The sequence below is a fragment of the Scardinius erythrophthalmus genome (genome assembly GCF_964197995.2).
Source record: "Scardinius erythrophthalmus genome assembly, chromosome: 10".
Lineage (NCBI taxonomy): Eukaryota > Metazoa > Chordata > Actinopteri > Cypriniformes > Leuciscidae > Scardinius > Scardinius erythrophthalmus.
Genome location: NC_138230.1, coordinates 35,231,616 through 35,248,104, shown reverse-complemented (window position 1 = coordinate 35,248,104; position 16,489 = coordinate 35,231,616). Strand labels below are relative to the sequence as shown.

Sequence of the window (16,489 nt, the reverse complement as noted above, 5' to 3'; positions counted from 1 at the left end):
AGAATATAAGTGCTAACTTTGATCACTAAATTAATGTCAGCTATTTTAAAGACCAAGGAGAAGTTGTTGTCCTGGTGAAACCTCCATACATTTGGTATCTCTGAAAAGCCCTGAATGTGCTCATTCTGTAGTTTTTTTTTTTTTTTGTTTTGTTTTTTCTACTATGGAAGTCAATGGGGTAGGCCTACATCAATTGTCTGGTTACCAACATTCTTTAAAATATCTTCCTTTGTGTTCAGCAGAAGAAAGAAATTCATACAGGTTTGAAACAACGTGAGTAAATTATGACATAATTTTCATTTTTAAGTGAACTATTCCTTTAAGCTTGTCCTATGATAATATGTCTTAATTTACATGTTGTTGTGGGTTTGTTAGTTTGCAAAGCCATTAATTTGCTATATAAGTTTTTTTTTAAGCATTATCTATGACCAGTCATATGCTTGTTGTGCATTAATGTTAATTGTACTTAATTTCAATAAGAAGAGTCAAACATTTAACTATACACTTTTTCTATGTTGGAAATAAAAGATTAACCAACTCGGGTAAAGCTATGCGATTCCTCCTTAAAAACACATTTAAATAGAATGACTTGAAATAGTAGCCTTGGCCTATGTGTTGCCAATACAGATCCCAGTGCACTCTTGCTGTTAAATTTTGAGTGAGTGGATTTATTTTTTACAGTCTATGGATGCAACATGATCAGATCTATTTAATGCCGCAATCGACCCTTTTCATTTATCGACCCCCCATTCCACATTGTATTACTAGATTTAGTTTAAATGTGCAGGATCATTTTTGACCAAAGCCTCCGTTAATTTTTGACCAGTGGGCAGAGGCTTCCCCAACTTAACACACGTTCAACCTAACGGTTTATCTTCTACAATCTTGCCAAGGTGAAGGATTTGCTCATTAATATTAATAACGTTACTCGACGTTCAATCCGATCAGAGCCATTTGGCTCTGAGTCCGATGAGCCGATGACGAATTAATGTATTACGTGATTGGATGCTCCATGGAGGTTAATTAATATTAATGAGATTATATTGTGTGCCTAGTCTAGTCTGAGAAACGACGCACTGCGCATGTCAGTGCAAAAGATAAACGAATCGATATTTGCATGTCAACTGAACTGAAGCGCTCATCTAAACCGACCATTTTAGGTAAGAACATGATCTTTTACATATTTGATATGAGACAAGCCTATTTTAATCATAGGCGCTGCATTTATCTACTGGTTCAGAGCAAACTAGGCCGCTGCGTTTTTAATTTAGCTTTGTTTTTAGCCAACCAGTCAATGCTCATGTAACGGGAGCTAACGTTAATGTGTCAAGGCCTAACTCACAAATGGCATTGTATGGTTTTTGACTTGGCACTTCTAAACCATAAACACGACACATGAATGTAGTTTGATCATCTGTCATTAATCCCATACATGATGACGGTTGTTGTTTTGGCAAATAAAATGCTTGTTGACATCGTATAGCCTAGGCTACTCCTTCTTGTCTGCATGACTGCCTCAGTCATGTATTATATAAGATACAGTAATCCGTATACCGGTTGAAATATTGCTACTAGGGTTCATAATATCTGATTGAATTGATTCTCTTTTTTAAGTTCTCCGTTAAAAGTTATGTTCTATTTGATTTTCAATGAGATTCTGTTATATTTGATTCTCTATTCAAGATTCAATTGCATTTGATTCTCTGTTGAAAATTAATTCTATTTAATGCAGTTTTGTTTTTCTAGACATGCTAGTGATGTTTAATTTTGCTTTCAATCTTAGTTTTATAGTATAATTTGTGTTTTTTTGCCCATATTAAATTTTTGCTTTTATCGCAGGTGTACAAAATGGGAAAGGCCCTTTCCCACCTGCCCAAGCATACCTGTCATGATGACTGTCAGGACAGCCTAACCGCATCCCCCGGGTACAGTGCCATGCAGACGGAGGACAATAAGAGCGGGGGAGATGTGTCTCAGTTCCCTTACGTGGAGTTCACTGGCCGAGACAGCGTCACCTGCCCCACATGCCAAGGCACTGGAAGGATCCCGCGAGGTACATAGAACACTTCATCTAGAAAGTTCATGTTGATTGAAATGTTTTTTAAAGGAACCCAATCTGAAATGTACACCATGTGATGTGACACACTGTGACATGTTTATGCAGGCCAAGAAAATCAGCTGGTGGCCCTGATCCCATACAGCGACCAGAGGCTGAGACCAAGGAGAACGTAAGAGATTTTTGTAAAATCAGGGTGTCTGCGGATCCTCAAAGTCTTAAAATGTCTTATTGTATTAAAAAAAAGGCCTTAATTAACAATAAAATGTCTTAAATCCACTTTTCAAAGGTCTTAAAAATGCAACTGAACTGACACCGTAGTCAAGTTTTAGATTTTATTTTCATTCGTTGCTTTTTGAAATTAAATTTAATATCGTCTAATGCATAAAAGTGAATTAAAATAGAAATATATTACTCTTGTTATATTACTATTTGTATCCCCAAATAAAAATGTATAATTATTATTATATATTTCAGTCCAGTATTAATATTACTATATATATTTTTTTATATATAAGCAGGGTAATTTAGTTTGTTCGCATTGAAGCCGATGGAAGTGATATGAAAGTTTTGAAAATGGCATTTAAGAATATTAAATTTGAAGTGCAGATATTCTGAGAAATGTTTATCCTAATGCAGTTTTGTTGATCCAGTTCTCATTGTTTTAGTCTCATTCCTTTTAGAAGATATTTATGTTGTGTTTGCTTTACTGATTTAGCTCTTAATCTATGTTTCAGCAAGCTGTATGTGACAGCTTCAGTTCTTGTGTGCCTGCTGCTCTCCAGCCTGGCTGTGTTCTTCCTTTTCCCACGTTCCATTGATGTGAACTATGTGGGAGTGAAGTCTGTCTACGTGTCCTATGACCAGGGCAAACGCATTGTGTATCTCAATGTTACGGTATGTTCCTCCACGACACAAGTGAGTTTAATAGTGTTCGATGGTGTATCAGCAATAAATTTGAGGGATCCCAAATATGAAAATTGTGTTGTAATTTAAAGCTGGCAATATCACCCTTATTTTGTGTAAAGAGGTTCAATGTTCGTATGTGTAAGGAAGGAAGAAGACAGGGGTCGGCGTGACTGAAACACTCACACTTTATTGTAAATAAAGAAATAAATAAACAAAAGGGGCGCACGTAGCGCATTCACCGTGCCACGCACAGCTCACACAAAAATACAAAAACAAAAGACAACTTCCACTCCAAACAGACAATAACGTTCCGTGAGGTTTCAGTCCAACTCTCTCTCTCTCCTCCTCCCGAACGCTGGCTTATATCCGGTCTCTCCACGCCAATCACTGCAATCAGACACAGGTGTTCATCATTTTGCACTTGACCTACTTACTCACCGATCGGCCCCCTCCTTTCTCTCCTGCTACAGACTTCGCAAAACCACGCCCCCCTCGCCACATACCCCCACCGCCCGACTCAGGCCGGGGAGCCATCCGGCCTGCAGCCTCCCCCCCCTCCTCCTGGAGAGGAAGTCAGCCACAACCATCTGTACACCCGGCCTGTGGATCACCTTGAACTTAAACGGCTGTAAAGCGAGATACCAACGAGTGATCCGCGCGTTGGTATCCTTCATGCGGTGGAGCCACTGTAGGGGAGCGTGGTCCGAACAGAGGGTGAACTCCCGTCCCAAGAGGTAGTAGCGGAGGGTGAGAACGGCCCATCTGATGGCCAAACACTCCTTTTCTATGGTGCTGTACACCGTCTCTCTCTTAGAGAGCTTCCGACTGATGTACAGCACCGGCCGCTCCTCACCCTCCACCTCCTGGGACAGGACCGCGCCCATCCCTCTGTCCGACGCGTCGGTCTGTAGGATGAAAGGGAGAGAAAAGTCAGGGGCATGTAATAGCGGTCCGCCACATAAAGCAGCCTTTATCTGGGTAAAAGCCCGCTGACACTGCTCCGTCCATTGGACCGTATCTGGTACCTCCTTTTTAGTTAGATCAGTCAGCGGGCTGGCGAGGTCCGAATAATTAGGTACAAACCTTCTGTAATAACCCGCCAGCCCCAGGAACTGTCTAACCTCCTTTTTGGTCTTGGGTCTCGGACAAGTCGCAACCGCTGCTGTCTTATCAATTTGGGGACGCACTTGTCCATGACCCAAGTGGAAGCCCAGATATCTTACTTCCACCCGCCCAATTGCACACTTCTTCGGGTTGGCCGTGAGCCCAGCTCGTCTCAGCGTCTTCAGGACAGCCCGCACCTGCTGCATATGACGCTGCCAGTCACCACTATAGATGATGATATCATCCAAGTAGGCAGCGGCATATGCAGCGTGCGGTCGGAGAATCCTGTCCATCAGACGCTGAAACGTTGCCGGAGCCCCGAACAACCCGAAAGGAAGAGTGACAAATTGGTGTAACCCAAACGGCGTGGTGAAAGCTGTTTTTTCTTTGGATAATGGAGATAAGGGGATCTGCCAATATCCCTTGGTTAAGTCCAATGTCGAATAAAATCGAGCAGTACCAGGGCTCCAGACTGCGACCAAATGGTCGCATTTTGCGACCAAAATTTGAGAATGTGCGACTGAATTTTACATCCAGTCGCACATGTGCGACCAGTAATTATTTTTTTTTTACGTTAAACGTGGAAGGGGCGCGTCAAAGAATCCGGAATGTGTAGCAGGCCAATGAGTGTGAGAAGAATAGGGAATGGCCACTGTAACTGGCTAATGTGTGGAGGGGGAGGGTCCTAGAGATAAGCGAGCGCGCGTAAGTTAAACGTCTGTGGGAAGGAGACGGAGACAAATATCAATGTCACGGACAGACCTATTTTTTTACAGTCTATGGGACAGACACAGTCGGTCGGATGATGATAAAGGCCTGAACCCACTATTTTCGGGAAGACTGGCTACGAAAATTCAGCTGGTTGAGGTACTGTAAGTAAGGTGACGAACTCCATGAGCTGCGAATGTTGCAGTCGCTACCCCAGAACTGCGGGGAAATAGAAGTTTGCAGGCACTTCGCAGTTTAAACACAAAACGCATCTCAGCCTCAAGCAGAGTATTCCGTGACATGTTATTAAATAAAATGAAAAAAAACTGCGCTGCGCTGCGCTACTCATTTCTACTTCATAGACCGTTTAATAGTTCGAACCAATAATAGACAGCGCAGAGCTTCTCTCGCCAGTCGCGGGCCGATCGCGATCACGCGAAACAGTTACATCGTGGAGATCCAGTGAAGAAATCCATTGAGTTCGCGACAGAATTAATAACATTGCTGCGAGATCCAGTGAGAAACATTCAGATTTGACGCAGAATTCTCTGTTATAAACCATATATCAGATCAAACAGCGCTGACGTGGAAACCAGGAGAAACATGTGCCATGAACGAACAAGTTATAGAAGGCTTTAGGTCCACAGATCAGCAACATTCATCTTGGATTTAATGTAGTAACACCACTTACTGTAACTATGGTATATCGTGGTTATAACAGTAGCCTACACATCTTTTTCCAGCACTTCAAAACTATAATATCATATTTAAATGTTATTTTTAATGTGTTGACCAAAACATTTTTTGTTCATCCTTTAAAGATTGTCCCTATTTATAAAACTAAAAGTTTCAAGAAGTAGGAAAACTCACACTTATTTAAAAAAAAGAAAAGAAAAAAATATTAAATTACTATTGTAAACATAGCTGCAGAGGACGCTTATTGGCTATTTTCACTCCCTAATATCTATTTTGTCACTCATTTTGCTTTTGAATTATTAAGACATTATGAATGATAATAATTAAAGTTAACTTTATCTATACACCTCAAATTAAGCCCAGTGCTTTGTCATCCCACAGTGCTACCAAATACTTTCTGTAGAACTTAGTGCCGCTGCCCTCAAATGTTAGTCTGGAGCCTGTGATCTTAAAATAAAACTGCACCATACTTTCTGTACGTTAAGGCTATTTATTATCAAAGCATTTGTCAGTAATACAGTTATTTTGGGGGAAAATGTGAATAATTGCATTGTAAGATGATTTAAGGTGCGCCCCTAAATTTTCTGCTTGTGCTCCTAAAATTTTAAGTCAGGGGCTACAGCGCTCCTAATAAAAAAAGTTAGTCTGGAGCCCTGAGTACCCAGCCGATCAAGCAATTCGTCCACCCTTGGCATTGGATAAGCGTCGAACTTCGACACAGCATTCACCTTCCTGTAATCTACACAGAACCGGATCGAGCCGTCCGTTTTAGGAACTAAAACTATCGGGCTCGCCCAGTCACTGTTAGATTCTTCTATTACTCCCAACTCAAGCATCGACTCTAATTCGCTTTGCACAACTTTCTTTTTATGCTCTGGCAGTCGATACGGCCGGCTGCGAACCACCACGCCCGGCTCTGACTCAACGTGGTGCTGAATGAGGTCCGTCCGACCAGGCAGGGGCGAGAACACATCAGCAAAATCTGCTTGTAAATTATGCACATCAGTGAGCTGGGATGGTGAGAGGTGGTCTCCCCCAGCGGCCAGGGCGAGAGATTTCGTTTTGACATTCGCCTCTGGACCGAGATCCTCCTCTCCGCTCACCACCATCGCCAGCATCACTGATTCCACCTCAGACCATTTTTTAAGCAGGTTGAGGTGGTAAATTTGATGTGCCCCGCCCCTATCTGTTCGTATTACCTCATAGTTGAGATCTCCAATTCGCCGTGTAACCTCAAAAGGTCCTTGCCACTTTGCGAGTAATTTTGAGCTAGAGGTAGGAAGTAATACAAGCACTTTCTCTCCCGGTGTGAATTGACGCAGTCTAGTTCCCCTGTTGTACAGCCGACTTTGCTTGTCCTGAGCCTGTAACAAATTCTCCCGTGACAGCCGCCCCAAAGTGTGGAGTTTTGTTCTCAGGTCCAGGACATACTGAATTTCATTTTTACTAGCTGAAGGTCCGTCCTCCCAAGTCTCCCTAAGGACATCTAACACCCCGCGGGGCTGACGCCCATAGAGAAGCTCGAAGGGGGAAAACCCCGTGGAGGCTTGCGGGACCTCCCGTACAGCGAACAAGAGGGGTTCTAACCATTTATCCCAATTTTTGGCGTCTTCGTGTACGAACTTTCGAATCATGGATTTCAAAGTGCGGTTAAATCGTTCGACCAGCCCGTCTGTTTGTGGGTGATAGACACTGGTCCGGATCGATTTAATGCCCAATAATCCGTAAAGTTCGCGTATCGTTCGTGACATAAACGCCGTGCCTTGATCGGTGAGAATCTCTTTCGGGATTCCCACCCGGGAGATTAGTTGAAACAGAGCGCTCGCCACACTATTTGCGGAAATATTGCGAAGCAGAACTGCTTCAGGATATCGCGTTGCGTAGTCCACCAGGACTAACGCAAAGCGATGTCCCCGTGCTGACCGTTCTAATGGCCCGATGAGGTCCATACCAATTCGTTCGAAGGGGACCTGCATCAACGGAATAGGGCACAATGGTGCTTTTGGGTTGGCCGGTGGATTCACCAACTGACATTCACGACACGACGCACACCACTTGCGTACATTCTCGTGAATGCCCGGCCAAAAGAATCGGGCCATGAGACGGTTAAGTGTCGCTGTTTGTCCTAAATGCCCTGCCATTGGATTAGAATGAGCCGTCTGGAAAAGCATTTCCCGACGGCTTTTAGGTACCAACAACTGAGTTGTATCCTGCTTTGATTGGGCATCTTGGGTTACCCGATACAACTTATCTTTTATGATTGTAAAATACGGATAGGTGAGCGGTTGGTCTGTGTGGAGAAGCTGGCCGTCGATAGAGCGAACCTGATCAAAGGCATGTTTGAGTGTGTCATCCTGGGACTGTTCCAGGGGAAAATCATCGCGCTCTGTGAGGATGGTTCTCTCCAGTGCGCTCTGTCCCCCTGAACCAGTACCCAGAGGTTCCGGATCAGCTTCTCCCAACTGAGCAATCGCCACCTTCCTCTTTTCTTTTTGTACCCAAGAAGCGTCCGCACATAAGTGACCCAATAATTCATTAAACGCTGGCCAATCTGTCCCCAAAATCAGCGGATGCCGGAGGTGCGGGTTAATCGCCACCTCCACACTATGCTTTTGTCCCCTAAATTGAATATCCACAGGCATTAACGGATAATTCACCACTTCCCCGTGCACACACCGTACCTTAACCATGCGGCCATTATCCAATGCTTTAGGTTGAATCAGGCTTTGGTGGACAGAGGTTTGGTTACAGCCTGAATCCACCAGAGCCTGAAAAGTACCCCCCTTTATACTCACAGGTATTTGGTACAGGCCAGCTTGATCAGGGGCAGCTTGCGGCGCGTCGGGGACCCGGATCAGCGTCCCCACCTCCATCACCGGACACCGGTCGATAAAATGACCCGGGTCCCCACAGCGCCAACAAGCCGGCCCGGGCTTCCCCGCCGCTCCAGTGGCAGGAAGCGGGTCAAGGGATTGGCGTGGAGAGAGAGATAGCGCAGCCTGTGGAGGGAATCCCCCCCTCGATGGGCCCCCTCCCCGGGGAAGAGGCCTGGGGGAAGCTACCGGCTCCGCGGTTCCCCCTGTCCTCCACCTTGGAGCTGGCCTCGGCGGAAGGTTTCCCCGATACCTGGGAAGGGGAGAGGGCTTAGGAGGGGGGTTAGAAAGAGAGAGAGAGAGAGAAGCGGATGGTAGGGGTTCGCCGACCCCCGGGCACGCCACCATTTGGTCCTCCGCCAGCTGGATGGCCTGGTTCAGCGACGTCGGGCGGTGGCACTGGACCCACTGCGCGGTCTCTCGTGGCAACCGCGCCACGAACTGCTCCAGTACCACACGGTCGATGATTTCCTCGACGTCGCTTCCGTCGGCCATCAGCCACTTGCGGCATGAGTCCCGGAGCTGTTGGGCCATGATGAAGGGTCGGCCAGACTCCTCGAGGTTCAGTGTCCTGAACCTCTGCCGATGTTGTTCTGGAGTCCGGCCAACCCGCTGAAGAATGGCCCGCTTGAGGTCCTGATAGACCAGGAGATTCTGGACTGGCAGTTGGTGAGCGGCCACCTGCGCCTCTCCTGACAGCAGGGGTATCAGCCGCATTGGCCAGTCCGTCGAGGGCCATCCCCGGTCCTCAGCCGACCTCTCAAATAGCTCCAGGAATGCCTCCGGATCATCCTGGGGACCCATTTTATTGAGAGGTATCGGCGAGGACGAGTCTTTGTATGTTGGGGGGACGGCCCTAACCTCCCGGTCTATCCAGCTCCGGAACAGCTCGCGGTCTTCATGCTGGCCACGGAGGAGCGCCTCGAACCGTTTGTCCTGCTCCTCTTTTATGGCCAGCAGATGTTGGTGATGTTCCTGGTGAAGACCCGCGAGCGATTGAATGATGTCCGCAAATGGCGTACCTGGCGGAGTCTGCATAGCGGCGGCGATCTTCTTCCTTCCCGGGTTTCAGCACCAGTGTAAAGAGGTTCAATGTTCGTATGTGTAAGGAAGGAAGAAGACAGGGGTCGGCGTGACTGAAACACTCACACTTTATTGTAAATAAAGAAATAAATAAACAAAAGGGGCGCACGTAGCGCATTCACCGTGCCACGCACAGCTCACACAAAAATACAAAAACAAAAGACAACTTCCACTCCAAACAGACAATAACGTTCCGTGAGGTTTCAGTCCAACTCTCTCTCTCTCCTCCTCCCGAACGCTGGCTTATATCCGGTCTCTCCACGCCAATCACTGCAATCAGACACAGGTGTTCATCATTTTGCACTTGACCTACTTACTCACCGATCGGCCCCCTCCTTTCTCTCCTGCTACAGACTTCGCAAAACCACGCCCCCCTCGCCACATTTTGCAATCAAGTAACCAACTTGGTTACCATTGGAAGATGGTTAGAGAAAAACTGGGCGTCATACACAACTGAGGATCACACACTACCAGACTTTCAAGTCGTTTCAAACACAACAAACTCACTCTCACAAGAGATCTGTGTATTGTATTTCATCCTGTCTGTCGTTCCAAACCTGTATAATCTTTTTCCACAGACAGATTTTTTTTTAGATGTCTGTTCATCCTGTTTAATTGTCTTTTTTTCCTTTAAAGAACTCATTGAATATTACTAACAACAACTATTACTCGGTGGACGTGGCCAACATCACAGCCCAGGTGCAGTTTTCCAAGACTGTGATTGGAAAGACCCGCATTAGCAACATAACCACTATTGGCCCCCTGGATTTGAAGCAGGTAGAGCTGTACTTTCAATAGCTGTTGAAATGTATGTTCCAGCATATATAATCTTTAATCATATTTGTGTTATAATTAATTTTTTTTTTTTTTTTTCAGATTGACTACATGGTGCCCACCACCATAGCTGATGAAATGAGCTATATGTAGTAAGTATACACACTTTTTTTTATACATGAAATCATGCATCAGTTTGCCAGTTTTGCTTTGAGATGTTACTCCACTCTTCCACTAAGACACTTGCAAGTTCTCGAATCTGGGGGGTACATATGGTAACGTGGTTTGGCACTGCAAGGATGACCAGCTGTCCTTCCTGCCTCCCTGTAGTCTTAGGCGTCTTACTTTAGGGACATTGAGGTTTATTGCTCTGGCCACATCTGCAGTCCACATGCGTCCCTACAATCTATGGCATGTTCACGCAGGTGATCAGGGACTCTGGGCATCTTTCTCCTGGTGTTTTTCACAGTTAGTCAGTAGTAGGGGTGGAACGGTACATGTATTCGTATTGAACCGAAACGGTACGGTACGGGCGTCACGGTTCGGTGCATGAATATACACAGAGAAATCACAGTATAAAAATTAATAAAACCCGCATGCAAATGAATTAATGTAATGCAGAACTACTAATGCAGGTTCTTTAGGGAGACCTAATCTGTAGCCCCGCCTTACCTTTGAAGCTCTGTGGCTATAATGAACAGGCTGCGATGTCAAGATTGCAATGCTGGAATATGTTGTGTGTGTGTGTGTGTGTGTGTGTGAGAGAGAGAGGCGTGGGCGCGAGCGAACAGTGGAAACATAAAAAACATACTCCGTCATTTTGTTCATACAGGGTGTCATTCAAACTGCAAAGTGTTTACTTATATTTGTGTACACTCGCAATAAAACACAACATTGTGCTTTTGTCAAACTGTAAACTCTTGTCAAACTGTAACCTACACCTGTCACCCAACCAAAATCTCTCTCACACACACAGACATAGACACACACACAGTTTAAAAGCAACAAATATTTATCCAACCCCATTTAAAAACAGTCTGTGGGTGCAAACATTAATCATATTGCATTGGTTTTCATTTCTTGTCCTCAAACAGAGCACCAATCTGTTTATTTTTAAGTGACACATTCTACATTGATTAAAAAAGAAAATCAAATGTGTTTTTAATGGTAGTATTATTTTATACAGAAATATTTTTTTTATAATTCAGATGAGATTAAAGTTATTGTTTATTAAAATTTTAAGGAAAACAAATAAATTGATCTGAAATATAGCAAATTAATTTTACATTTATTCAGGTACAATTACCAAACATATCTCAAGGTCTTTTAGTCTTGAGTGATTTAATTAATAAATAAATTATATAAAACTATTGTCAGTGCACTACAAATAAACTGGTTCTATGCCTTTACTTTATTAATAAAACTTATTTAAAAAATACAAGGCTTAAGACATTTATTTTCCTTTGGTGGTACAGCCTGAGACATGCACAAAAAAAATAAAATTGCCTTCTGCATTTTTGTTTTGCTTTTTCCTCCATTGTACTGAACTCGCACCGAACCGTGATGTCTGAACCGAGGTATGAAACGAACCATGACTTCTGTGTACCGTTCCACCCCTAGTCAGTAGAAAGGTCTAAGTTTCTACTAACTTAACTTAGAAAGGTCTAAGTTATTGGAACTGTGACATTATTTGTCTACCGCCTGTAAACACTTAGCATCTTAAAGACTGTTCCACAGGTGCATGTGCAATAATTGTTTATGGTTCATTGAACAAGCATGAAAAACTTAGTTTAAACCCTTTCCAATAATGGGGAAGGTAATGATATTGATTTGATATGCAAATCGTTGGTAATGAGAAAAGTTTGATATGCAAAGCTTTTTTTTTCTGAGTTTATATTTATCCCTAACAGACCTTTTCGACTTCATCTGTTTTACAGTGACTACTGTACTCTGCAGAGCATCAAGGTGCACAACATTGTGGTTATGATGCAGTAAGTATTGTGCAAAACACGTATATTGTTTTGATTGATTTTTAACAATAATTTATAAACTTTTAAAGACAGACCTACTGTTATTTCGATGGTACATGCTTTTGTTGAAAACGCCAGTCTGCATTATTTTTATTTTATTTTAAATAATCGAATTTAACAGTGAAATTCCTGGTGAAAACTACATAACTCATGATTCTGCAAAGAAATCTCCACCAATCAGAGAATCAAAACAAGCAAATCACGCCAAAAGAACCCTTTAGCATCGCTGATTCCCACAAAGCACTGCAAATTACGTGACAGTCAGTATCCCTATGTGCTCAAACTACATAGATATGCATATTTTGCAATAAAAATAAAAGGTTTTATCTATATACAGTATAAAAATATTTAAAACAAGCACACAGCCATCTTTAGAGCTTTGTTTTTGAACTTCCGTTTTTGCGGTAGGTCTGTATGTTTCTATGACATCGCTGTCGAAGAGTAATTAGATGGTGAAGTGGATTTACTTATTGTAGAGTTAGGTAAAGTTATCATGAGCATTGCAATGTTTGAAGTAGACGTCATAAGAAATGTCAGTAGACCAGGAAGATTTTAAAACGGGCAGTTCAGTCTTAAATTGATAAGATCTTGCCCTCATGCTGTGGAAATACAAACCAGAAGACAAAAAACAATGAGCTTAAAACTGTTAAGTACACAGTCTTGAACTTTTTTTGTTTGATTTTCAAATATGCTTTTGATTCAATTGGTCTGAGAAAATTAATTAAGTACATTATGTCCAACACTTATTTAACAAAAAACATTGGAGCTGTTGTGCAGCACTTAGCACACATTGCTATATGTTCAGCAGTCACGCAGGAAAAGCAGGTTTGAGATAATTCTAGTGCAGTCAGGTAAATGTTCTTGGTTTATTTGTTACTAACTTTGCTCATCGGTTTGCAGGGTAACCGTCACTACAGTGTACTTTGGCCATGCTGAGCAGGTGTCTCAGGAGATGTACCAGTATGTGGACTGTGGAGGAAACACTACAGCTCTGCATGAATATAGTCTGAATACTCCTTGGGCAGGGTAGAGCTGATCCTGATAGTGTAACATCACCCTGTCCCTCACCTCTCCATTCCATGTGTCATTGTTTTGGCAAATCCGTTTGAGGGTTTACTGCACTTCTGCCAGCGAAACACTAGATGTCAGGGTGTTTGCAATTCATGAATGATGCACTTTATTTTCTCCAAGCAATATGAACATTACGGGGTTTGCGTAGTTCTCATTCCAGTTCACTTTGCCAAACAGAATCGTTCATTAGTGTTGCGGTACAAGATACCTTTTGACAGAGTTCCCTTGTCTTCAAGCACTACCTATTTAAAACCCCTCTGAACTGACTTGATGTATTTATGTATTTGACGCCAGCTTTTTGTCAGCTGTACTTCGGGTTATTATTTTTATCGTGTTGAGCCTGATATTCAATGACGAGATCAATCTTAACCCAAACACACTAATACCTCGTTCCAGTTCCACAGAGTTGGTTCGTGCTCACAGACGGCATTACATGATGCTGTTTTCTGAGGGGGAGTGGGGGATGCATATTTGAGATTGCTTTCAACTACTGTGTGTTTCATACAAAAGGATCATGTGACCACTGAGGGAATGACATTGTAGATGGCACAAAAATTGTGCTTCATGTAAATGTTTCAATCTATTTATTTTGTTGCACAGCAAAGTTTCTCATTGTCACAGTTTATAAGCTGGCAATCTCCATGAAAAATCGCCTCCAAATGCAAACTGATAAAGCACTAATTACGTAGAACCACAATCACTGGGACCTGAGAGCATCTGACTACTTAAATAATGGAGGATATTATGAGATGACCATTCCTTCTGAGTCCTTATTGTTCAGAATTTAAAGGCATTTCAAGTAGAAGTTTGCTTATTAAAACTAGATGTTACGTTTAAATAGGGAGAACTTTGATAACATTTTAAACAACATGGTCTATATAGAAATTTACATTTGTAAACATTTTAATCATGTTTTTAAAAAAAGCTTAAAAGGTGATATACTTTGATGAAGTATTGCATCTGTAATAGAAGTGGCTGCTAACATGACTTGGCATTTTTGCATTTCCTAACAACTGAAATAACATGACACTTACTGGTTTCCATGAAAATAAACATGTTTTGAGTCACTTGTTCTTCGTTTCTAGGAATGTATGTGAGAAAAAGAATAACATGTTTAGTTTGTTTGAGGGTGTTTAAATGCATTTTCTTAATTTTGTTATAATATTGCCTATATATAGGGGCGGCAGTGGCTCAGTGGTTCATGTAGATTGTCTACAAACCGAGAGGTTGGTGGTTCAATCCCCGGTTCCACCTGACCAAGTGTCGAGGTGTCCATGAGCAAGACACCTAACCCCAGCTGCTCCCGACGAGCTGGATGGCGCCTTGCATGGCTGACTCCGCCGTCGGTGTGTGAATGAGTGAGTGAATGGGTGAATGTGAGGCTATGTAAAGCGCTTTGGTGGCCATAGGTCTGTGAAAGCGCTATATAAATGCAGTCCATTTACCATTTTAATTTTATTATAATATTGCTGTAATGAAAAAGTTGTCTTATGTTTCGGGTACATTAATAATTCTATATAAAAGCACTCAGTAAATACTTTATGTGCACAGGATTGAATTCCAGTTTAAGCTGATTAGTGATTATTTGTTGCATGAACAAATGTGCAAACACATTGATCTATTTACTGGACCTGTAATTTAATAGTAATAATAACTATAGTTTAGTCATAGTAATTTAATAATAAAGCGCTTTCCTAAGCTCAAGGTTTGCTTCACAGGGAGATAATGAAGTAAACATGGCATCAACAAGATACACCCATATATTAATAAATATACACATGCATATTGACAAAAACTAAACACAGTAAAACACTAGATGGAGGTAGACTGAGAAAAGAGGTTTTTAGTTGTGATTTGAATGAGGATATGGAGGTGTCACGAAGAGTTGTGGAAGTGAGTTTCGGTGCCATAGCACTGAATGATCTAACACCCTTTGATGAGAGACGAAAGTGTGGTACAGTAAGCAGTTTTAAAGGCACACTATGCAGTTTCAGTTTTTCTCAAACAGCGACCCCTAGAGTCGCTGTGGAGTACTTGTATTTAAGTTACTGTCGTAAATACCCCTCACGCAGAGCCGTCTGCACTCTTACGACTGCGCTTTCTTCGTCGACTCTGCCATGATTCACGTCTGAAATGCGTGCTAGTGTCTTCCATAGAGGCTGCTTCATATGTTGTTGATGTGACGTCGTGCCGTAAAGCAAGTTGTGATTCTCGCAAGTTTTTGCGGAGCGCCTAGCCTGGGTCTCCCCATGCTGCCTTGCGCGCAGCGCGATTTTATTCACGCTGCTAGGCAGCCTGGATTCCATGGACCAGCGAGGGGACCAATCACAGAACGGGGAGGGAGCAGCAAGACAACGACGACGTCTATGCGACACACCGAAGCAGTTTGTTTATATCTATGGATCCAACATGGCAGCAGACGCGAAGTTACCTTTCGATGCAGCCTTAGATAGTGTTCTAAGTAGTTTAGAACACAAGTGCAACAGATCAGACAGATAATCGGGAGCAAGATCATGAAGGCATTTAAATGTTACGAAGATAATTTTATACTGAATACGGAAATGGGAAACCACTGAGATTATAGAGCAAAGGGGTAATGTGTTCAGACTTCTTGACTTGAGAAATTACTCATCTGAGAATTGTTTTTAACAGATTGTAATCTAGCAATTGTTTTAGCCAGCAGTCCAATAAGAAGCAAATTACAGTAGTCGAGACATGAGGCTATCAAAGCAGTTTTTGATGTCAGCAATACAAGTCAGGCATTTAATGAGTCAAGAGGAAGAGCAGAAGCAGAGCAATTAGTTACCAAGGAGTAATAAATAATTACTGAAAAGAAGATGTCCAACAACAAAGCCTTGAGGGACACCTTGAGAGAAGTGGGGGATTTGAAGTTATGGACAGAAATGAATAATTGTCTATCAGTGAGATGGGATGTAAACCAAGAAAGAGCTCTACCCGTGATGCCTATAGCTGAAAGATGAGAGATAAGTATGTGATGGGATACAGTGTCAAAAGCTTCTGTTAAATCAGAATCAGCAGATAGGAGAAGGTCATTGGTAATTTTTAACAGTGCTGTTTAAGTGCTATGGCCTGATCGAAAACCAGGTAGGGATCAAGATGAGATTGATTGTAACTGAAAGGCAACAGCTTTTCCGAGCAGTTTAGAAACTTAAATGTTTTATTAT

General features: G+C 42.7%; 1 protein-coding gene across 1 annotated transcript; it reads left to right on the top strand.

The window, feature by feature from the left end:
- The first annotated feature begins 1,057 nt into the window (after positions 1 to 1,057).
- On the top strand, positions 1,058 to 14,866 carry tmem106bb (transmembrane protein 106Bb). Its single transcript, XM_081376379.1, has 8 exons — positions 1,058 to 1,160; positions 1,840 to 2,053; positions 2,165 to 2,228; positions 2,794 to 2,953; positions 10,066 to 10,206; positions 10,306 to 10,355; positions 12,141 to 12,194; positions 13,134 to 14,866. The coding sequence occupies exons 2-8, from the start codon at positions 1,849 to 1,851 to the stop codon at positions 13,261 to 13,263; spliced, it is 804 nt and encodes a 267-aa protein (XP_081232505.1). The 5' UTR covers positions 1,058 to 1,160; positions 1,840 to 1,848; the 3' UTR covers positions 13,264 to 14,866.
- Positions 14,867 to 16,489: the final 1,623 nt, after the last annotated feature.

What these genes read in the sequence shown, in the direction of transcription:
- tmem106bb (XM_081376379.1), top strand. Translation starts at nt 1,849, where the DNA reads ATGGGAAAGGCCCTTTCCCACCTGCCCAAGCATACCTGTCATGATGAC. An exon ending in AGGCTGAGACCAAGGAGAAC is followed by an intron (nt 2,229 to 2,793) that starts GTAAGAGATTTT and finishes TCTATGTTTCAG; the next exon opens with CAAGCTGTATGTGACAGCTT. An exon ending in TTGTGTATCTCAATGTTACG is followed by an intron (nt 2,954 to 10,065) that starts GTATGTTCCTCC and finishes TTTCCTTTAAAG; the next exon opens with AACTCATTGAATATTACTAA.